At 38.4% G+C, this 24,669-nt stretch overlaps 2 protein-coding genes across 4 annotated transcripts in view; one reads left to right on the top strand and one right to left on the bottom strand.

Annotated features, from left to right (window-relative positions):
- Positions 1 to 3,192: 3,192 nt before the first annotated feature.
- LOC149947350 (tRNA wybutosine-synthesizing protein 2 homolog) overlaps positions 3,193 to 24,669 on the bottom strand; it is an 86,172-nt gene continuing 64,695 nt past the window's right edge. Inside the window, exons 1-7 of one of the 3 annotated variants that reach the window (XM_090173266.1) lie at positions 18,134 to 18,210; positions 13,018 to 13,085; positions 10,426 to 10,696; positions 8,884 to 9,034; positions 6,118 to 6,227; positions 4,689 to 4,846; positions 3,193 to 3,672 (exon numbers count right to left, since the gene is read on the bottom strand). In XM_090173266.1, coding sequence (XP_090029392.1) covers positions 3,250 to 3,672; positions 4,689 to 4,846; positions 6,118 to 6,227; positions 8,884 to 9,034; positions 10,426 to 10,675 — 1,092 coding nt within the window. In that variant the 5' untranslated portion in view covers positions 10,676 to 10,696; positions 13,018 to 13,085; positions 18,134 to 18,210 and the 3' untranslated portion in view covers positions 3,193 to 3,249. Of the gene's footprint in view, positions 3,673 to 4,688; positions 4,847 to 6,117; positions 6,228 to 8,883; positions 9,035 to 10,425; positions 10,697 to 13,017; positions 13,086 to 18,133; positions 18,211 to 24,669 lie in introns of those variants that run through there. The other 2 variants (XM_090173264.1, XM_090173265.1) reach the window with 2 other exon arrangements.
- Positions 16,583 to 24,669, top strand: part of LOC149947351 (guanine nucleotide-binding protein G(I)/G(S)/G(O) subunit gamma-12-like) — a 71,682-nt gene continuing 63,595 nt past the window's right edge. Inside the window, exon 1 of the mRNA XM_090173267.1 lies at positions 16,583 to 17,056. Within this exon, the coding sequence (XP_090029393.1) occupies positions 16,965 to 17,056 (92 nt within the window). The 5' untranslated portion in view covers positions 16,583 to 16,964. The remainder of the gene's footprint in view (positions 17,057 to 24,669) is intronic.

Raw genomic sequence — 24,669 nt, 5'->3', positions numbered from 1 at the left:
GGCACAGGTTTCATTTTTATACTTATCTCGTAAGAGATATATTATCCAATTCTTATAAAACCAGATTTTATCGAGGGATTTCTATTTAAAAACATAAACGTATTTAGAAGTGGTGGTTCTAAATGAAATGCACGGAAAATTACGACTGTATCCAATTTTGTGTTAGAGGTGTATAAGCCAAGTTTTTCGTTCGGGAAGTTGTCACAAAATTGTCTTAAAAAATTAACAAAAATAATTGAATTGGACACGAGCCGTTCAGCAAAAAGGTTGAAATTTTAGAAATACCATTTATAAGTAGGTGTCATAATATATTTTGTTTGGTACAAAATAGATGACTTCGTACAAAACCATTTTTGACAATTATTAAAAAACTTTTTAGTTGTTTTGCTAAAATCAAAGTGTAGTATCTCTTCGCAGCAGCTGTTAAACGTATCTCGCTACAACCATCATTAAAATCCCGCGTGTTTATGTTCCTGAACTTATGTAGCTTTGAAAACACCACCAAGTTACCTCGAGGAAACGTTTCCATAGCGGCGTGGATTTTTCACGTTCAGAACGTCTAATTAGTCTATATGAGTCCTATCGAGCATGTACCGCTCCGCTTATCGCTCATCGTACGGACGATAAAATGGCTGTCTCTCCCCCCTGTACGAATCTATTACTTTCCCAATTACTTCCGGCGTGGTGACGCGGGATACGGGTATTATCGCGTTGCTGGCGGGAATGGCTCGTGGCTGCGGCGTGGGTGGAAGGTCCTGAAAGATATCCCGATGACGGCACTCGTTCTTCCTTTCTAATCATAGTCCTTCGGGTTCTTTGCCAACTACACAATAGCAAACCAAATGCCGTCATATTTCAATGTACATTTTTAGGCCTGACAACTTAATTTCTGTCGTTTCACATTCGCGAGGACATTTACAGACATCCAACTTGCGTAAATCAAATATACATTCATTTCACGATAAATCCGAAGCTGGTTATTCATTTCACGATAAATCCGAAGCTGGTTATTCATTTCACGATAAATCCGAAGCTGGTTATTCATTTCACGATAAATCCGAAGCTGGTTATTCATTTCACGATAAATCCGAAGCTGGTTATTCATTTCACGATAAATCCGAAGCTGGTTATTCATTTCACGATAAATCCGAAGCTGGTTATTCATTTCACGATAAATCCGAAGCTGGTTATTCATTTCACGATAAATCCGAAGCTGGTTATTCAACCAAATTTAAATCGCGATCCAAATGAAAATATGCACCTGCATAAATTGTCGACCCTAAAAACATATTCTAGACTCAATTTGATTTCTTTTTCGATTTTAAGTTGATTAAAATGTCATTTGAGGGTGGCTTAGTTTGTTAAAATTATTTCAAGCAAAATCTTTGACGAAAGGTCAAAACAGCTTTAGTGGGAGGTTAGGACGGCTCTCATCCAATAAAAATAGGCGTTATAGGATTAAAATATTGAAATATACGAGTTTTCTAGGATATATTTATAAATAGGGGTATAACACATCAAGTTTAGGGGTGTGCTAAATATTTGGTTACACCCAAATAATTCGATCGAATACCGAATCGAATAGTCTATCGAATACCGAATCAAATAGTCTATCGAATACCGAATCAAATAGTCTATCTAATACCGAATAGAATAGTCTATCTAATACCAAATCGAATAGTCTATCTAATACCGAATCGAATATTCGATCGAATAGACCTTGAAAACGTTCGTGAATATTCGAAAACGCGGGGTAGAAATTACTTGGTATTTTAAATAGTTTGCAAAACTGCTCGAATAACCACTGGGGTTTTCTTGATTTCCACGCCACCAACGGAGAACGCGATGCTGGGCCGTGTTTTGGCCTAGGCAAAATAAGCATTTCCCCGTCTTCGAATGTTAAGTTTATTTTCAGTACTGTATGCCTATACAGGGTGTTACGGATAAGAGTACCGAAACTTTCTATACGCGTTCTTTGGGTCTCTATGAGTAAAAAATGTCTAATAAACATGGGTCCTAAAGTGCTTCGTTTCAGAGCTATGGGCTCCAAAAATAATACCCCAAAAAACTGGACACAGCCTTAAAAGGACATTAATCAACTTTTGCCCCTTGTTATTAAAGTTTCTCGCATCACGGATAAAAAACAATTGATAGTTTAATGAAAACAATTTGGTTCAAGGAAGAATACTGTTTGCCAGATTTAAGGCTGTGTCCGGTTTTTGGGGTAGTTTTTTGGGAGCCCATATCTCTGAAACGAAGCACTTTAGGACCCATGTTTATTAGACATTTTTTACTCATAGAGACCCATAGAATGCATATAGAAAGTTTTGGTACTCTTATCCGTAACACCCTGTATAAACTACACTTCAATAAGCAGAGTATATTTAAAAAGAGTACTGACAATGCTTTAATCTACACAATTGTCGAAGACCCAACATTTTTTTAAATTTGATTTACTCATGGGTCCATTCCATTACGTCCGCGGGTTTTTCGTGATTGAGCTGTTTACGAAAAAGAGGCAAATCCGACTAATAATTTCCCAACATATATTGTTCATTCATCAGCCACAATGCACAACCTTTTAACCGATATTTTCGAATCCGGAGTGCGGTAAGTACCTCGTCCGAATTGAAGACCTTGCCTATAGGGCCCGGAAATCTGCTAAACACGGAAATTTTTATGTTTTCTTCTTAAAATTTCTACTGGGTTGTATATCACGTCGAGTGGCGCTGCAATCACCTTGATTGAAAACATGTATTGCGTTTCCTTTTTCCGAGGAGTGTAACAATGGAGGCCTGTACGTGCACTCAGTCATCCGTAGGTCTCTTATTAGCTAGATTATTGAGCCGTGCTTTGCTTTGGAATTTTCTAGAGCGGAAAAGTAAAAACAATTAAAACTATAAAACCAAGACAAAAACCCCAGCAAAAACAAGGCAAAATAAGTCCAACTATTTGGAATTCGAAATACTATTTGGGTATTAAGTATTCGATTTGGTATTTGACGTGGCTAGAAAAAAATATTTGATTCGACCTCTAAAAAAATGGTATTTGCACACCTTTAGTCGAACTGCATTTGTACGTTTTAGAATATGATCAACAACTTTTTAATTGAAACTTGTTGCCTAGCGACATAGTTTTCTTTGCGAAAGAATGATGTGGATGACAAAGGAAGTTAAATGGCGAGACTCAGTACTTAAGAAACATATTAGGACTTTATTAAACCGAGACAGCTGAAAGCAAAGCGTTGCTTTAATTGAACTCGTCCGTTTGAGCGCTAGTAATAATAGGAGCGCATCGAATATCGGCCACCAGGTGGCTGATTCGTGGAGCGTACGACTTGACGTATTCGAGGTGCTCGAGGCGAATGTCCCAGGGCCGTTGGTGCAGAGCGAGCATTGTTTCGGACACTTTCCGGCGTTGGTCTTCGGCCCAGCGCGTCCATTCGGGCCGCGTTCGGGCCCTTTTCGACCACTTGGTTCGTTCGACCGCGTTCGAAGTCATCGCGTCATTGTTCGACGAGGCACGCTGTTGGACGAACGACGTCACGTTTCCGTGAACGTGCAGGACGCCTCCAGTGGCGCCCTTCAAGGCGCGGCAGGCAGCTTCCAGGCCCTGTTCGCACGACGGAATCAAGCCCAAGTTGACCCGATCCGCCACTCCGACCGGGGTGACCTGCGAAGTGAAGAATTATGAAAAAGAGGTGTGATGGGGAAATTAAATAGATTACAAATTCGATTAGTGTATTTTATTCAAACAGCAAAGGTGTACTAGTGACGTCATGCTATTTTAAAATATTTACGCCAGACGATCCTATTGGCCAAAATAAAATACACATTTTCTGTTTCACTCTTCGTCTGTTAACCACATTTTGTTGGAAGGTCGTGTCGTATTTTTATAAAATAGTGAGGGTGGGTTGATTAGTGCATTTTCAAAATATGACTATCAAATTTCTTTTTACGTGCTTAAGTACTGTCTCTCTATAGTATATGTTACATATAGAGATGTCATTAAAATTGATGTTAAAAGTTAGTATAGCAAATACTGTTAATTAATTACCAAAATAAAGAACGTTTAATTTGATATTTAATAAGGATTGCAAAGAACCAGCTGGTTTTAATCATGAAAAATCCATGGTTAAAATATTTTTTTTTAGTTTCATATACTTGATCATGATTAGGTAATTATAATTTTTAAACTGACAAAAGTTATTAAAAAAACAAACTATAACACCTTCAAAAAGGCTACAAGAATGGCTGAAAAACCATACTAAACTCCCTTATTCAATAGCGATTGCAAACGTTCCAAAACTAGTACCGAAATAATATTAATATCTATTATACCCTGCTTTTCGCTATAGGTTTAAGAAACATAATTGATAGGCGCTCGTCTCTTACTTAATTTGAATTGCTTAAAGTCCTTAAACCCTCTAATATCAAGTACATTTTAACGTAACAAAAACGCTCGTAATTCCCAACAGGTGCACAGCGCGAGTATTTCTAGTGTAAGTAACTTGTTGAGGTTAACGGTAATAGTTAGCGTAGGGAGCTGTTGGCTCGCGTGGCTTGCCACCACCCTCCTACGCATTGTAACCCGACCACCTGAATTAAAGGCTTCAAAAGTCGCTGGATGACTTAGGCCTAAGGTGGTGCCTTGGGTATTAGCCTAGCTGATTATATTAATAAACTTACTTGTCTATTATCACCGAAATAGACTGTGCATCTGTCTCGAACGTTATTCAGCCGCAAATTCTTCTCGAGGGCTTCGATGGCGTTGGGGTTCCACTCGCAAGCGTGGACGTGTTGAGCGGAAGCGTGCACCAAATATGGCAGCGTGAAATAGCCGATACCTGCAAAAACACTTTCACTTTTAAGCACCACTTAAATACATTCTATGCAATAACATATTTAGCATTTGATAACGCCAAAATGTATCGATAAATGTATTTGACTACCGTACTAACCAGGTGTTTCTCACCGATTTGTTGATCGGGGATTATCTAGATACGCTATCATGAAAATTGAAAATTGGGTTTCGTTTTTGCTGTAGTGAGCGAAAATGTTTTTGGCAACTGGTAAGGAAAATATATCTACATGAAATAACATATTAAAACGAATATTAATTAACTGGCTTCGCTAAAGCATCAGCTCTAAGGGTACGTTAGATAGAATTACAAAATGGTCCACATATTTTTTTATGGAGCCACGGTGATACTCCTAAAATAATTCTTAAATTGCAAAAAACCCTGTAATTTAAGAATTATTCTTTTGGTACAATATTTATTTGAAAATTAAAAAAGCTATAAACGACCTTAAGAAGCACCAAATTGTAGGCTATGCGTAAAACCATAAGTGTATACTATTGTAACACAAGTGTGACACTTCAAAATTTTCATATGCAAAAGTTTTAGTGAGAGCTATTCACAAGACAGACTACATTACGGGCTTCGTCGCAGTTTTGCGTCCGTTCACTAACACGTAGTCTTTGACAGCGCCTCGCTAGGGCGAGATTTTCTTCTTGTGATGACGTCACTCCGTTACTAGCTCTCAGTAAAATATTCCCCAAAGTAACAAACTTATGGAAAAATATTATAGACTTATGGTAAAACATATTAGATAAAGTACTGTAAAGAATGTTTCCGGCTACCGTCTTAACGTAAGGAACGCGTTAGCTCGAAGTTATTTAATTGTGTATATACAGGAAAAGGAATATTAATTTTAGAAATTCTGATAATAACGTTGGCACATAATGGATAAGAGCTTTTATTTTCTCCCGGATAAAAAGATTTATAGCGGTTTGCGGCAGGATTACGCTATAGGAAACGCCATTGTTGGTTTTTTTAGCCTGTGAACCATCGTTTAGCGATTTTAAGGGTAGCGCCGTGGAAAGTATTTCAAAAAGCCTACCTAGTGAAACTATCATTAGATATCTACGCGAGTTAACGGATCAAGTAACTAAAAGAATATTTTAAAGTTTATCATCAATCCTTGTCATGAAAAATGCAAGCCCTTAAAAGGGGCTGTTTCAATGGAGAATTCAAAAGGAGCTTTTTCTCCAAGTAGTTCGTTCTCAGAAAGTTTAAGTTCTTGCGGAAGGTTCCAGATCAATTTGATACATTACCAGCGTACATATCAACGACCACTTCTCGACTGCAGTCCCAGGATGCGATCCGAAGCTTCTCGCTAATATTTCCAGCGCTGAACATACATTTGGTTACGTCGTACGAGTAACTGAAATTTTAAAGATATTCAACTCATTAAGAAGACTGCGACTAATAAAATAATAAAATGACCCGCGAGGTAAAACAGGCACAGCGCGGCGGTAAACGGAGAATTGCTAAACGTCTTTATTAATTTTACAATGTAAACAAGGAAATTCGTAAATAGTTACTTTCGAATTTTGTGATAAAATTTGCGCTGCCTTTATTCTTTACTTATTGTATTATTAATTTTCTAGGAAGCAGGTGCAAACGTGTTTCATTCTTGCTCAGGCAAAAGCAAATTGACTTGCTAATTGCTTAAGTTAATAATTTCAAAGCTGATAAATTATAAACCTATACTAACACTGAGTTTTAGCACCGTTTAACGTGTAAAACAAGAAGCCATTAACGAACGATAGAAAACCGCGTGGTATTCCAGCTCCGTCATGGCCAAAGACTATATATACGCTTCGCTTACTAGACAGGCGTGTTCTATGGCTCAACTTGCATACCTAGCTTGAGCTGTGTTACTAGTGGCGCCTCTAGTCGCGGGTCAAAATATTACCCCAGCTTTTACAGTGCTACAGAGGTTTTAACTGGTTTTTTCTATGAACACGCCTGTCTAGAAAGCGAAGCGTATATATAGTCTTTGGTCATGGCACTCTCCTCTCACCGCGAGATCAGTGAGAGCAATTGAGAGGAGGTGAGATGTTCTAAGCTTCCAATGGAGAGGAGCGTGATATGAGTTTCCAAGCTACGCATTTAAATGAGGGGAGAGTGAGCGGAAATAGGATTTTTCAAAGAATGTATTTGGAGTGTGAGTGAGGTTAGTTTAATTAGCGAAATTCGATGAGAGGAGATCAGCTAAAAAGCTAGTTCGCGGTGGTGAGAGGAGGTGAGTTTGATTTTAGTTGTAAGAAAACAAAAACAAAGGGAATATAAAAACATGACGTTCTTGAAAAGAATCATGTAACTTTGGCCAATATCGAAAATAATGAAGTTAAAGACGGTAAATCTAACGTGGCCACAGGCCAGTGATAGTCGTTGTTCTACCCCTGTGCGAATCTGAGAGGAGCTGAGATGCGCAAAACTTCAAAAGGAGAGGAGCGCGAGAGGAGTTTCGCAAAGTATACATTTCAGAGAGAGGAGAGTGAAAGGAGATATTTTATTACTTTCATAAATGGAAAAGAGTAGATCAGATTTTTCAAAGAAAGTATTTGGAGTGTGCGCGAGGTTAGATTAATTAGCGAAATTCGATGAGAGGAGATGAGTTTGAGTTTAAAATTTTAGAAACGGGAATGAGATAGAGTGAGAGTTATCACAAATTTTTCAAAAATGACCATCACTGTTCCAGTCAGTCAGAAAATTTCCGATTATCTGCATTTACACTGGGATAATAGACAGGTTAAGCCACGCCTCGGTGTCGTGAACGGGGAAACTTGTAGCTGAGTGTCGATGTAGCTTTATTCTGTACCATCCACACTCCAACAAGTTGTCTCTAATCGGTTCAGGATATGGCTTAACCCGATATAATGTGAATTCACAGGGTTGCCAGAATATTATCAGATTCAAATTCCCTGACTTTTATACGCCAAAATTAGATTTTTTTTTCTTATACATTTATCAGAAGTTAATAAATTTGATCAACTTATATTTCAGTACAAACGTTATTTCAACGTTAAAAAACCTTTCAAGGATCTAAATTATAATAACAGAATTTTCCATAGATCTAGAGTAAAATTACCTAAAAAAAGTGTCAAGATTAAACTGAATTCCCTGACGTTTTACAAATTCTTAAAATTTTCTGACATTTCCCTGACTTTTTCGGCCCCTTTTTTAATTCCCAGACTTTTCCCGTATTTCCCTGACGTGTGGCAACCCTGATTCCTTATAAGCCCCCAGACAGATATTGTCAACGGATTTTAGGTGCCTCACAGTTACCAATTTTGCATATCCCCCGTTTAAAATCTGTTTGAAATTTTATTACTGTTTATTTTTATTAGCTTTTCACGAGATTATGTATAAACGTATAAAACCGAAAACTGTTCAGCTAACTGAACCGATCAGTTCAGGTCGGTAACTCACGATAATGAATCAGATAGAATTTGAGATTAGATTGCGTTGTGAGGGAATAGATAAACCTAATCTGACTAATTGATTACCTTCAGATATCGGAGAATAACGACCTGAATAGCCTCATCAGTATGATAGGAGTTTTCTCCAAGGCTACGCAATGAGTTTGTTCGGAAGCATCTTCTTAGAACGAATGATCTTCCATTAAGAAGCTATAGCAGATGAGGCCTAAGACGAAATAAATTGAAGCTTCCCGCAGATTTTTCACCCTAAAAGTCACTCAATTAACCCTAAAATACGAAATTCGTTGATCCAACAGTGTACGTCCTTTTAGAACTGTCAATTTGTATGGTCCTGGTTACATTGACCCTTTCATCTCTGATTAGATTTCACCCGATATAATCGGCTTTGCAGCCTCGCCACTTATAAATAATGCCTAATAACTAGCGTACGCGTTTCACTTAGTACGAATCCAGCCAAGGCCTAACAGGAACCGTTCGAATAAGCTCGGGAAATCTAATCAGAAAGCTGGCGCGTCGCCACGCGGTTAAACGCCGGAGGAAATATCGTGGCACTTTGATGGCCACCGATATATATACGCGTATAGTACCTACCTAATGGCGTTATCTTTATGGAGAACCCAACCATCTAATCCAACTATTAGCTGGACTCTGGACGATCTGAAATCGTCCGACGATACCGCTCTCTTCCTGGCCAGTCGCTTGCCTTTCAAGCAGACGGTGACAATGTCCCATAACTCCTCACCTGCAACGAGCCAAACTCCTTCTCTTAGAGAAAACTAATTAAAACTCCGCCAAGTTTCCTAATAAACATAAACACGAGTCGATCGGGGAAACGAATGAGGAACAGAGACGCGCTTGCCAGTTGGAACTGAGCCGAATACCGCGCAAAAGCTACGAACAACACGCCAAAACCCGTCTCTAGTCTTAATCGTAACAAAAGCCACATTGACTAGCGAACCGATTAAGAAATGATGGCTGACAACTTTTCCTAAGAAGGGTACACTCTGACTAAAATGATACAGTAATCGCTCCTTGATGATTCTGTACACCACCCATAATAACCCTGTAATAATTTTGTAATCGCCGCAGTCGATCACTAATTACGTAATTAATGCACAGAAAAATATTAAGTGTTTTGTTCTACCCCTTTTTAGACACATTCACACGGCTAAACTAGTTAAATACTATTTAACAAGTTCAGCGGTATGAATAACCTAACACAACTTGATTATTTAATAAATAGTCAAGTTTTGTTAGGTTATGACGGATTGACGGTTCAACTAGTTCGGGTAAAATGAAATTTAATGAATAGGGTCTTCATAATCTCAACCAATTTATTTATACACCGGCTAATAATTTAAAACACCTCTAGTCGGGTTAACTTGACGTTTTCAGTATACCGTTGGAGGCGTGCATGTGAATGGACCTAAAAGAAAATTGAACCTAGTTGTGTTGAAAACTATAAAAATACAGGAAACATGGTTTTGAAGATCTTGGGTGTAGACTTTTCACTATAGAACTTGGCTGTCCGTTTTAACGGCACTGAGGAAGGCAGACAGGAAAAACAGGACAACGACAAAGGAAAACACCGAGTTAATGGCCGCGCAGTAGAGTAGCCAGGATTTTGGTTCGGGAGGGGCGGGCAGACACAATAGACGCTTCAATAAATCATCCTTCCAGGAAATCGCCAAGAAGTAATATTTCCGAGAGCCAGGACCTGCAAATCACTGTTTATATAGTGCTTGTTAAAATAAAGGAAATTTTTCACCTATACGGAAGCTACAAGCGTTCCCCATGGCGTTCCTTTTTAACCAGGTAGTTTTTTTGACATATAAGGCTTGGCAAAAACACGAAGTTCTATTTAAAGATGAAAAGTTTCTATTATTTTCACAAGCACTATATAAACAATACCTTACGGGTCCTGGCTCTCGGAAATATTACTTCTTGGCGATTTTTTGGGAAGATGTTTTATTTAAGAGCCTATTAAAAAAAACCAATTGTACGTTTCCGCAGAGGGGTATACCCGTGCATGTGGCCCGAAACAAAAGGTAAAAGCCGCAAACTAAAGAAAAGCGAAACCGCCAATTTGGCGGGTTGTCGTGTCGAGTTGGCAGCTAGGCTGCTAGAACATACCCATTAGATCCCAAGAGGGATCGGTGAAGGCGTTGGACGGCAGCAAGATTAGATCTCCGTGTTTCTCCCATTTCTTGGGGACGTCCGCCATAAGTCGCGGCTCCGGCCAAGCGCGTCCTTTCAAAGCGTATTCCAGTTGCCGCTTCATTTCTTCGTAAGGAGATTTGCCGGGAATCCGTCTCGCAGGGGCTCTGGCTCGTTGGCCGCCTTCTCCTCCAGCCGCCGACGGAGCCAACAGCTGTTCCGACATTTCGACCAGCGCCAGAAGGGCCTGTACGCGTAATATAAACATTGTTTACTCTCCTCCGAGAGAGGCCTCTTTTTACGCTAAGCCGGGTCCCGACGGCTAGCTTTAAAACCTCTCTCGCGCCTCGAGATGTTCGACGCAGCCGCTCCGGAATTTCAAGAGCAAGCTGACAGAATTTATTGGGGCTTTAAATTACTCTCCGCCTTTTTTCCCCGTTCCCTCCAGCGAACCTTCATCGTTCAACGAAAGTTTTACTTTTCGCTAAAGTAGTTTCGTGGTTAGGATACATCAGTTGGAGCGGACAGGGTGGAGGATTGGACGATGCATTTTGTTCGATCTCAGCTCCGAAAAAGTTCGCCTCGAAAATCTCGTTCTTAAGGTCATAGTGTATTACCAACCGGAAATAATTGATAACCAAATATTTTTAATATATGCTAGTATCATTTTTAATATTTATTAGATGTTTTCATAAAATAAAATCATAAAATAACCATTAATAATAATAAGTTAGGCTAATACCCAAGTCACCACCTTAGGCCCAAGTCATCTACCGATTTTGAATGCCTTTAAACAGGTGGCCGGGTTACAATGCGTAGGAGGATGGTGGTAAGTCCTTCATTCCCCGCGAGCCCACAGCTCCCTACACTTACTATTACCGTTAACCTCTACAAGTTTTTCATGGGAAGGGGAAACCGAAGAACTCGGGGAAAACCCCTTTAACCAGTGGGGAGAGAACATGCAAACTCAACGCGGAAGGGGTGGTTCCGAGTTTTCACCCAGTGCCACAAGCTGAGATCGAACCCGGCTCCTCTTGCTGCGAGGCGAAAGTGCTAACCACTCCGCCACCTCATTATAGCTATAAGTATGACATTTCTTATACTCCCAACGCTATAGTCTGTTCGCCAATGACCTTATAAATCATTAGATGACTAAGGACTGAAAACAGTCCGATAGTCTTTGGAGCTGCCAAATAACGATGCCAGAGAAACCTCCATTGCCGGGATTTTTTTGACTTTTGGCGAAATAACGATGAATTATTGAACCGAAAGATAAAACTTACTAATTGACTTTTATAAACTATCGCTTCGTTTTTGAAGGTAATTATTTTCGAATTTGAGAGCTTTTTATTTATCCGTAACTTCAGATTGCGCAATTACTCCGTGACATACTTATTTTTATTCCGTTACTTATGGTAAAATGAATAAAAATTAGAAACATAAAATGTGGCTCTAACGTCAGGGGACTGATCTTTATTAGAAGAGTTTGTATAGGCTTCGAGCTTAGGAAATATAGCGCCATCTGCCTTAAATATCAGTGAACTAAATATGTGAAGAAATAGCAGACAACTTTTAAATTTCAATGTTTTTCGGTTGAGACTTTCAGCTGTTGTGCATAGAGAATTTTGTAGGAGCAGACAGCTTTCTTATATTCAATTTAACACTCGATTGGTAGGCGGCGATACTTGTGACTAAAATTGAAACTACGCACGAAGATTATAAGCGCACTACAAAATCCTCGTGACTACAGCACGCGCTCTTACAGTTTTAAAAGTAAAGAGCTACATTAAAACGATAAGGCCGCGTTTCTTATTAGAAAGACCCATTATTTAAAGGGAAATGGACAAGCTTTTCCAAATATGGCCTTATTTCCGTATCAAAAGATTAACAAAACGTTCAATATACTAACACGTACCTTTTTTTGTCTTGAAAAAATAGCTTTTGATCCAAAAAATTGAAACGAAAAATAACGCCAGGTGTTTGGGTTTGAATTTTCGCCGCCATCTTAGGGGCTGCCGCCAGCGCCCCTAACCCCGTATGTGCGATTTGCGAACTATCCTAACTTCTAATATCGCGCAATTTAGGCTTAGGTCTCTTATAACTGGAACGCGCCGCTCGTGCGAAACAAATTTTTCGCGTCTTCAGCAGCGCGCGCTTTTACGTTGTTTTTCTGTCTCACCAACTTCTCACCAGGTGTCGCGGCGGACGCACGCTTTTCGATTTCCCAAAATTTCTTTATTTTATTAAAAATTAACCACTCAATATTTTTTGATGTGGTTTTCGCCATAAATTTTAGTTTTTATTGGGCTATAGGGCTATCTAACTGGTTAAAGCTTGACCGTTCCCCTTTAAAGTTGAAGCAAAACAAGTTCTTTCTGAGAAATCTAGTGCCAATTCAGAGACGCGTTCCTGTAGTATAAATACGATCCGAAATGTTTGAAGATCGTGGGACCTAAACGATATTTCTTTAGAGAAATGGGGGGCCCCAAAATCATTTGAGAGCAGAAGTATATAAAATAGCTCTTACGATAGAAATAACAATGAAGGTCATAAAAGTAAAATACGTACTTACGCCGGTTCAATGCAGGTTTTAAAGGTAGCCGATTTCTTGCCAAAATATTCCTGAGTGCAACCTCCTACGTAAAAGACAAAACGTTTACTGCTTGTGGAGATTTACTTTTTAATAAATCATATTTAATAATATTAGAGAGTCACTGATCAGGGAAAATATTAATTTCTGGCTCCGGAGGTAACTATACATTTTAGGGGAGAAATATACTTCGGTTTGTTCTAAATTTGTAACAGCTTTCCCCTTCCTTGTCGGGCCTGTGCGGTATATATAAAATAAAATTTATTTTTGGATTTTATGATCCAGGACTTTTTCTCAAAACTATATGATTTGGAATTCTGGATTCTGAAAGTTTCTTTTAAGAACTCTTTAATTCAACAAGAAAGTTGTGGAGCAGTGGCGTAGCAAGAAATTCGTCAAGGGGGGTTCGAAGTATGTGAATTTATTACAGTCAAAGGTAGGCCCAAGGGGGGTCTGGACCCGGAAACCCCCCCCCCTTTTCTACGCCACTGTTGTGGAGTAACGTAAAAATAAAGTACGATTGGTCAAATAAGGTCTATTTTTCACCAAGATATTGCGTTATATAAAAAAAAAACATTTTTTTATCAAGCAATAACTTTTCCTTGAGCCTTGTTCACAAAATTGATTAAAATGCATCTGTGTTCCTAATGTTTCGCCGATTCACAATTGATTTGAAACCAAAGGCTAGGGGCCGGCCACAAATTACGTAACGCTGGAAGGGGGGTTCGTAACGGTTACAGGAGGAACTCGGCTATTAAATGTTAGGTCAAATATCAATATTCTTTAACGGAACCTAAATTATTAATTGATTTAACTTAAAGTCGCAGTTAAAACTTGTTTTTTAATTATAATAATATAATTATTAGAAGTAACACTATAAATAAATTGGTTCTTTTTGAAAGAAATTTAAAAAAAATTAAAGTTTATGGTAATTCAGCTTCTTAATAGTTTTATTAACTCAGGATAAAAACTTGGAACTAAAAATGATGAGCATACGTTTAGCCTAAATTGCTTTTGCCGGTGATCAGAAAATCCCTAGTGAGGATAAACAGCATTCACCAAGTAATTGTTTTGGTGATTGAATGACAATAAATAATCATTTGATTTAAATCACGTTATTTAAAAAATCATTGATTTAAATCAATTATTTTAAAAAAATCATTGATTTAAATCAAGCTATTTTAAAAAAAATCAAGTTATAATTAAATTTAATTACTATTGATTTAAAATTTGGTTTACCGTCCCGCTGAACTCACATTATTCATCATTTTGGTCAGTAAAAATTAGGCATATACAACGTTAAAAAATCAAAATTCTATAAAAATCCAATTTAAATAACATAAATGGATTTTTTTAAATAAACCATAAAAATCAACAGTCATACATAAGTATAGTATATACATACATAATATTGGCGTTCCAAAATGGGTGACAAAATATGTATTTTTTAAAAATGTATCGAGTTACCTGGTTTTGGAAATAAGGTAGCGAAACGTGAACACGTTAATTTAAATTAATTTTTAGACAAATCCGAATTTTTCGAGTTACCTGGTTTTGGAAATAAGGTAGCGAAACGTGAACACGTTAATTTAAATTTATTTTTAGACAAATCGAATTTTTCGAGTTACCTGGTTTTGGAAATAAGGTAGCGAAACGTGAACACGTTAATTTAAATTAATTTTTAGACAAATCCGAATTTTTCGAGTTACCTGGTTTTGGAAATAAGGTAGCGAAACGTGAACACGTTAATTGAAATTAATTTTTAGACAAAACGAATTTTCCGAGTTACCCGGTTTTGGTAATAGAGTAGCGAAACGCGAATGAGTTAGATGGCGCCTGTATAGAGCTCGGCGGAGCAGATAAATTAACCGACAAAATTTAAATATTCATAAAAATTTCGGTTAACTCTTTATTTATTAATATTATTCGCGGTTATAAAACGAATATGCCAAAAATTAGTTTTTATTCGGATAATTTTCGGCTTTGGATAAAAACAAATAAAACGGATATTTCTTATCCAAACGACGAGCTCTACGCCTGTATCAATTGGCACGAAATTCAAATATGACAATAGTGCGTACGCGGGTTGTGGGGTCAAAAATCTCACTTAAAATTAAAAATTCTGAATGCAACCGAAATCGTAGTTCAGAAATGATCAGTATCAACAAAAAATATAATATTCAAACAATTCACTCTTAATTTTAAAAAATTACGTACATTTTAAGACGAAAATCGCCAAAAATCACTTAAATGGGCAAATACCCCACTTCCGGGGCCTCGATCCCAAAAATTATGAAAATCCCGTCGAGGCTATAATAGTGCCTACCGATTGAGATATCAATCGCCTTTGTACCACTAACGTACCGCGAGCAATCGTGTGTACGGCGGCGGCGGCTACACAGTAGGTGATCACAATACACACAAATCCCTAAGATTGTGTGTAAAAAAGACTAGAGACACGAGCCAGAACAGTAGATCGGTGTCTTTTTCTTGAAATAGCTGTCGAAGATAGATGCTACCAAACAAACTAAATAAAAATCACATTTTTCGTTATTTGTTTTAGCGAGGAGGCTCATTTTTGCTGGGTCACATCTGTGAAATGGAACCCTTCGTAACCCAATGTTCATTAGACATTTTTAGACTTACTGTGATCCAAAGAGTAGGCCACGATTTGTGTCAAATGTACTATAGCAAAATCCCGCGTTCCTGAACGTACCAAGAAGTGAAGCGCGTAGGAAAGTCTCGAAAATCAAGTTAATTAAATTCGGAATGTCAAAGAAACGGCGGCAAACGAAAATCGAATTTCGCGCGAAGATGAGTCGTGTTTGGCGAAATTAAAAAAAAGAATCAAAGTGGTAATTTAATCGAGTTATTGTCAAAAATCCCATATCCTCCTTTGGTATATTTGAAGGAGTGTCGACACCAGCCCGGCAAAAACCGCTTTAATACGAACCCAACGAATCTCGGAAGACAATTCCGAGAAAATCGTTCAACTGAGCGATAAATTGAGGCGGAGAGGAGACGTTGCGGAGGGGAGGGGGAACGGAGGGGGTCGAAAGGAAAAGAATGCGCGAGCGCCCCCTTTTGATAGGCGTGAAAACGGCGTAGGCACTAGGAATGCTATTCGATTCTTTTAATTTGAAACCCTTTTTAGGAAATCCGTGTCCTCCGTAGTTCAGCGAAGCGACTGAGTCCGCGGCCTTTGTACTTAAAGTAATTCAAGACGCTCTTCGTTACATTAACGGCGAAACTTCCCCGCGGTCTGACCAAACATCGCGTTGGCGAGCTACTACTCTTCATCACCGCAGCCAGCGCTATTTCTACATAGACGGAATGGAAAAAAGTTTGGCCCGTCTGAAGCGAGCAAACGAGAGAGCGAGAGAGAGAGGTAAGTGATGGGAAATAGACTCTTCCCCGTCCGAAAGTGAGGGTTGCTAAGCGACGATCCAAGATCATCCCCGCATCCTCTCTCTCTCTCTCTCGGGCGTATCTGCCGCTTTTCCGAACGTAGCGCCATCTAGGTAAAGAGCGAGTCGCGATAGGAGCGCGTCTCCGGGACTTCTGGCTAGAAATTCAGCGTCTTTCGACTGTCTCGGTCCTCTTTTTTAGCGACTCTCTACTTCTCTTATCGGCAACCATTTGTTGCCGTTCCGAGACGCGCGGAATCCGAAAGAAAAGGGCGTACGCTGGGAAAAGCGGTATACAGGTTTTCGGCCTTCATTCCTATCTGCGTCTATCTCGCCCTCCTCTCGCGAGTCTCTAGCAACCGCGACGGTGAAAAAATTTATAGCTTCATTTAGAAATAACACTTTTTATTTTTCCTTCGCCGGTTTTTTTGAATCTTTGAAGATTTTTTTGACCTTTCGGAGACGGTACCGTTCCAACAGTCAAAATTGAGAGTTCCGTGAAAATATCGCAGCAGACAATGTCGCAATTGACGGCGATGAAAAAACAAGTGCTTCAATTGAGACAGGAAGCGAACATACAACGGATTAGCGTATCGCAAGCTTGCGACGAGTGAGTATCTACGCGTCTGTGGTGTGTGTGTGTGCCGTGTCTTTGTGCATTGTGTCTCTGTCTATTTATATCGACGATTAAAAGATAATTATCGAGGTAGAGACTCGCCCAACACTGTGATTCCAACGCGCGGTTTGGAAATGTATAGAATTTCGTCGGCGCCCGGGATCCGAAATTGGGTTTAATCGCGGCGTAAAAGAGCTTCGAATTAATAGAGTGATATCGGATTGGGGACGAAACGGGAAATGGTTCGGAATGAAAGAAAAGATTAACTCCTACTTTAGAGGAAATCCCGTGGATTTACGCTAGTTTTGGCAGACTCTAAGAAAATAATCCCGGCAAGTTTTGTAGCTTATCCTATAGCAATTTTATTTTGCTCGCGTTGCCCGAAATTCTGCGAGACTACGTCGTATTTCTAATGTCATACCGTTTGTCGAACTAGTTTGTTTTTCACAGTTAATTTTGGTTTAGTATAGTCTACAATATTATTTCGTTAAACGCGACACCTACTCTAGGTTAAAAGTTTAAATATATATTTTTTAATAATTAACTATAATCGTTGATTTTTCGTTTCGTTGTAATGGTCAACAAAAAGCCTTTATGAGAGTAAGAGCCTGTATGAATAGCTTAAAAATTGACTAGAGTTCAAACTAATAAAAATACTTCAATTTCAAAAAATAGGTCAACGAAAATGCTACGAGACTTTAATGAAACGTTATCCACAATTATTTATCTATTATATTCAAGGTATTCCAGTATGACAAATTAGTGCTTTTAACGGCCAACTGTTTATGTTATTCCGGTCTTAAATTTCAGATATCTTATCAGATCAGATTAATCTTCATATTCCCTCCACCCAGCAATCTGATCTCAAATTGTATTTGATTTATTATCTCAAGTTACCGATCTGAACTGATCCGCTAAATTCATCGCGCCAGTTTCGGTTATCTGAACAGTTTTCGGTTTTATACGTTTATACATAATCTCGTGAAAAGCTAATCAAAATAAACAGTAATACAAATTTCAAAAAGATTTTAAACGGGGGATATGTAAAATCGGTAACTGAAATCCGCTTACCTTCTGTTGGTCGGTTTACAGTGAATTCGGATTAGTTTCGTGTTTCAACTATCTGGTTTCCATTTTGAAATATTTCGAATATCTGGCCGTCAATGCGGATAATCTGATATCTGATATACGACGATTACCTTCTCGGTTCAGATAATGCAACTTATCTGATAATCTGTTGGAAGCATTAATGAAAATAACTGTTTGTTATTTTTTCCCTCCGTCTGAGCTAACTATCCATCACTTCATAAAGGCGTTGGGTATAAGAAATAATTGCTGATTTATATATCACGGTATGGTTATCCGAAAAATTACACAGCTTTAAGCCACAGTTTGAAGAACATTACATAATCACTTTCCCATAATAAAATAAAGTTTCTCGAAAATTGCGACTAAATGTAATAAAATATTCATGTATTTTTTCCTTACTAAAGGATAATTTTTAATATACGCTATTTTACCAATAAAGATTATTTTTAGTAACATATTATATTAGAGAGTGGAATTTATCTACACGCGTGATTTTATTATCGAAATTTCATTGTGTTTGAAATATTTCATATCAAAATTAAATACTAAAGTTGCACCAATAAGGTAAATTAAAATATTTTTAAAAACGCCTGATAAATGGAGAGCAGTCTTTTCAAGGTGTTTAACGTAAATATTTCGCGTAGCTTCTACATTTGGGTCGGTGGTAATTAACGGAGCGCGCCTTGTTTCCGGGGAGAGCGGCCGGGCGCCGCGACGAGTTGGTTTCAAATAGTCGGCTAATCTAAAATGCGATTTCCAGGGCGAGACAGCCGTTCAAGGGTGGAGCCAGATAGTAGAGGTTAAGAGAAGCCCCGTAGATGTTTCAAACGGGAACTTTACGATGCTCTGACAGCACCGACAATTTACATTGACGTCACGTATTGAAAGCGCCAAGGAAGCCTAGCCGTTCACTCTTAGCGTAGTGCTTAACCTCTCCGGTGACGATTTACACCTACGACCAACAATGAACAATTGTCGCGCGATACGGAATGAGCGCCGACAATTTTACTACAATTGTTCAAAACGATCGGGATAAAGGGGTATCGGTATTAAATTTCATAGCTTATGTTATATTCTGTATAGAACCAACTAGGTACTAATTTCGACTAACCAGTGACGCGTATAATAGTTTTGACCCTTTGAAATTGATGAGATATCTACGCAGCCTTGAAAGCTATTCGCGACCGAAAACTATCGCTACGACCCCTTTGGTGAACCACTGAAACCTAGATGGGTAACGGCTAAAGCCGACGCTATTACAGGGTTCGTACAAAATTTCCGGAATTAAATTCCCTGACATTTCCAAGTTTTCCCCGACTAAATCGCCGAATTTTCCTTGACCATTTTTGTAGAATAAATGAATGATTTGAGATAAAAATCTTGAAAAATATTTTCTTTCAAAAAATTTATTTGCCTGATGTTTTTGGGGTCATTTTAAAATTCCCTTAATTTTGGGACCATTTTAAAATTCCTTGGACTTTTCCTGACATTTTGGAAACATTTTCAAATTCCCTGACTTTTCTCTGACCTTTTGGAAACATTTTCCAAATTCCTTGACTTTTCTCTGACGTACCTTTTGGAAACATTTTCCAAATTCCTTGACTTTTCTCTGACCTTTTGTAAACATTTTCAAATTTCCTGACTTTTCTCTGACCTTTTGGAAACATTTAAAAAATCCCCTGACTTTTCTCTGAGCTTTTCGAAACATTTTCAAATTTCCTGACTTTTCTCTGACCTTTTGAAAACATTTTCAAATTTCCTGACTTTTCTCTGACCTTTTGAAAACATTTTCAAATTCCCTGACTTTTCCAGGTTTTCCAGGTCGTGTACGAACCATGTATTAGTTTTTCCTCATCGTTATTCATAAATTTGACTTTATAAATAATGATACTTACATTTTAATATAATTTTTGCATTTTTTCCTTATATTTTGATAAGTTTATTTAAGAAAAAACGTTCTTGTGACTTTTTAATTGGTCTGTAGCAGACGCTAGAACCTAGAAGCAACAAACACAGCACCCCACACGCAACCCGTCAAAAGTCGTGCATTTTCTTGTGTACATTTTTCATTGGTTACTGGTTAGACGCTTTAGCACCTGCTGCCGTCGGAAGGGGAAATTTCGGAAATTGTCTTCCCCCTTTTTGTAAAACGTTCAGCGTAAAGGTTCGTCCAATGAAATTTGTACACAACACAGCGTTAGCGTGTTTAAAGTCTAGCTATGTCATCCTTGTGTTTGTTGGTCCTAGCTAGAACATAGGCGCTACCGCGTAGAAGCTAGCGCCGTTACGCCACCTAGACTCGTTTCGGTCGCGAATAAACTTAAACTTATAGGCCTATACATGGAATTTGAGGAATTAGAAAAACCCACAGGGTGTTGTTGATGAGTGTATCACGCTCTTTTAGTCAAAATGAGTCAAATATTTCAATTGAACGTTGGCAGGAATCCATACCTTTACTTGGAATGCTTATCGCCGCAGATTTTCGTCTGGATGTGGCTGGTGGTTTTTGTTAACTTAACAAACAACAACGTGAGAGGGGAGCGCGCGCAAAAGGGATTTTTTCTCTCGTAGGCGATGCCAAAGCCGTCAGTGTTATCTTAGCATACGCGATACGGCAGGGTAAGCCTTCCTAGTAGAGGTATGGATTCCTGACGTTGGCCCTAAAATATACCGTGCCATTTTCATTTTAAACTAGCGCGCGCGCATCAAATTTTTACTCTTCCTATAATGGATAAAGCGACTCTGTTTTTAGGAGTCATTTTGTTTCGTATATCAGTGGCTTGTGAAGAGTACTTGAAAATGGGTACGTATTTTTAATACAAAATGTACTTCGCGTAAGGAACTAAACCGATAGCTTATCAAAATTAAAATCGTCCTTATCGATTTAAAAAGAACCGTCTACCGTATACGATGACGAAACACGGACTTGAGAACAATAAAATAAAAACAAGTCCATTAATTTCTTCTCCAGCAGAGACGCGAAAAATATTATTTGAAAGGATTATCCACGAAGGGGCCCATTGTCTTTCCCAAAGAATCCAAACAAAACCAATTTCTTATAAATCCAAAACCACAATAAAGAAAAATCAGCGGGGGTAGAAAGCGTATACGGCTAATGAATGGAGAACGCAGCCCAGAAGCACTCGCAACGGATACGCGTATACACGTGATAGGAAACAATGAACTATATAGCAGCGGGAGGTCGTCGGAACGCCGTTACGAACCGGGAACGTTTAGGCTTCCACGCCGCTTTACCGACGTTCCGGGGGAAAACGTGGTCGCTGAGGCTCTCTAACGTCCAAAATATCGTCTGGAAACGGGGAAAGCGCGACCGGAGAAGAATGATTACATTTTCCGTCAGCCCTCTCCTTAAAATAGGTCGATTCGCCGCGGAAGTGAGAGAGGAGAAAATAGTGGCGCGTTCTAAAAGGTATTCTTCATCGCGAGGCGGCCGAGCGAGGCGCGGGGAAGCGTGTTTTACAGGAGCTCGGACGCTGAAGCGAATTTGCCCATTAAAAGAGTGTCCCAGACGCGTCTTCGGGGGCCGTTTATCCGAAGCCAACGCGGACGGAAGGCGACAGTGAAGTCAAAACCGGAGAGCGGCAAGCGGGAGACTGGGAGTCTAGGACTCCAAAAGTGAAAAATAAATAGCCGTACGCGTATAAAAAGCAAACGATCCAGATTCTCATCTTTAATTTCCAATTTATCTTTCCCTTCCAGAATCATTCTAAAGTGGGAAAGAAGAAAATTTGGGGGAATGGAAATAAATTTGGAATTCCGCGGAGATTCGCCAGATCCGAGAGGCTATTAAAAACTGGGGTCTCTACTTTACTTTGATTAAACGGGACCCGGGTGGGTCCGGGGCCGGAATAATTTTGAAATTCGCGATAATGGATCTGGCATCCAGAATTGCGAGGTTTCTTTCCATTTACGCGTGACGTATATTGATGGTGGTTTAGTCGGTGGGGAGGGTGAGATGTCATTCGAAACTAGAAAAAACGCTAAATCTAGTGTAAAAATTCCCGTCGAAAAATCACTGATAAGTCACTATAAATCTATTGTAGCGAAAGTTTTCCGAGTGGGTAGTCCCCTTTGATGTCATTTTAGCTGGATTCTCCACTTTGGTGTAATTGAATTAAGACCGTTACGCTTTATTTCTTGATCTTCGTCGACTAGGAATAATTATTCATTTTGTCCGAGATAAAATGCTGGCCAGTGTGTGCGCGCTTTACGGACTCCATTCTCCGCGATTTAATATCATTTATGACGTTACAAAAAATAACCAGAATTAACAGAATTAACTTCGTTTTAGCCACTCTTTCACATTCATAAAAAATAATTACGAGATAAAAATAGGGGATTTTTTTAAATAAAGACCAATAATAAAAATGTTATCTATATTTAATTTGGGAATAAAAATAGGGTAAAATATAGGATTTCTTCAATAATAAAAATGTATCTATTATACCACAAAACGTATTAATTTCTTAATTGTCCCAAAAAATCCTTCTCTACCAAGTTATAATTATTGACTCTTTCGTAAACTGTCCTTTGAAAATATTTAGTCAATGGTGCTTTTCCTCAAATTTATTGAAAATGTGTACTTTGAGGTATTCTATGGGATCAGGTGGGAGTCCCGCTTTCAATACAAATGCAGAATAAACACAGGAAGAAACGGCGAATGCTGGAAAGCCTTAAAATGTTATACAAAAAAAAAGGAAATTTACAGTCGAATTTAAAGGAATTTATTTCAGTTTACAGAAGTGATTTTTGTAAAAATAAAGCTTCGAGCGTAGTAAAAATTACCATCTGTTCTAAGTAAGTAGAGAAAATAGCAGATGGTTTTTGTATTTTCACGCTTTAGGCTGAAACTTACAGCTAGTCTTAAATATAAGACACCGGCTTTAGGCAATTTCCATTTTATTTTGGACAATGTCCAGTGAATTAAATGTCAACTGGTCATATTGAACTAATTTTAATCGAAAGTAGTGTTTCAATTTAGATATTTAACTAATGAAACAATTAGCTTATTACGTGATAAAAGAATTACGCTAATTAAAATTATTTTATTTCCGTTCCTATACGTCGTTGATTCTAAAAGTAAAATAGAGACTTGGCACCCCGTAGCTTTGGCCATGGCCGCCATTGTGGTTATATTTTTCTCGCCACGATAAAAACTATTGAAAAAAAACCTGTGACGTAGCACTGCCTATAAGAAGGGAAAATTGGGGAAAAGACCAGTTTATTATTTTTAGGTCACACTGAATAATATTTCGATAAAACGTAATTACTAAGACGGTTTGGAACAGACGATTTTCCCAAATTCAAACTTAAGACTCTGCCAATAGGTGGCAACACCTCTGATCAAAATTATCGTTGGCTACGGGATTGTTGCTGTTTGAAATTAAAGAAAATAATATATTTCAAATATTTATTAAGTTAAAGGCCAATAAAAATAATATAATTACTTTTTACCACAGACACCGCAGACCACTTCCAATTTAGTAGTTTACGCCCGAGTGTTAGAGCAGCTTTATATTAAAAACACGTACTGGCGGCGGGGGAGAATTACCAAAAAAAAACCTAAAAAAAAATTGGTATTGAATGAAGAGTGCGGGTCACCCAGAAGATTGCATTTCAGTGTGGCTGGTAGCTACTACAGAATTTATTTTTCCAAGTTTGAAATGAATATTATTTACTAGAAATCTTCTAAAGAATCATCACCCACTAAGTTATACTATAAGTGTATAATATTGTTACATAAGTGTGACACTTCCTATTCTTCACACGAAATAGTTTTACTGGGAGCTATTCGCGAGACAGACTGCATTACGGGCTTCGTCGCGGTTTTTCGTCCGCTCTCTAACGCGTCACACGTAGCCTTTGACAGCGCCTCGCTAGGGGTAGATTTTCTTCTTGTGATGACGTCATTCCGTTACTAGCTCTCAGTAAAATATTCCCCAAAGTGACAAACTTATGGAACGGGTTATACCAGAGGTATAACTAATAATCAATAGAATTCACCAGAAAATCACTGATCATCAGTAATAATCAGATGATATTCCAACGTAATCAAATTATAACCAACGGTATTCACTTGCGAAAATTGAATACAGTTATCAGTAATCAACCACATTCACCGGTATTCAACAGCATTGACGGGAAAGAGTAATTAGATAATCAAAGGTCATCAGCAGTATCCGAGCAAAAAATAGCGTAATAGAGTAGAAATAATGGTAATCACCATTATCACGGGGAATCTATGGAATTATTTAGTAATCAGTAATCAGTAATCAGGCGTAAAATTGTTTTCCTAATGAAAACCGTTTCAAGCCTTGGAAAATACATTTATCAATTTTACATATAATATACCTCTGGTTCCACTAAACTCCAATTCTGAAATCGTACAATAACTTTCTCAAGCGAAAAGTAGATCCCACCACTGATAACCTACAAAAATATGAAAACTGACGCTCCACGCTCGAGTATATAGCTAATTTCAGCCACCTTAAAACTCC

The sequence above is a fragment of the Leiobunum rupestre genome, chromosome 4 (genome assembly GCF_980474605.1).
Source record: "Leiobunum rupestre chromosome 4, qqLeiRupe1.1.hap1, whole genome shotgun sequence".
Taxonomy (NCBI): Eukaryota; Metazoa; Arthropoda; class Arachnida; order Opiliones; family Sclerosomatidae; genus Leiobunum; species Leiobunum rupestre.
This window is presented reverse-complemented; position numbering and strand designations above follow the sequence as displayed.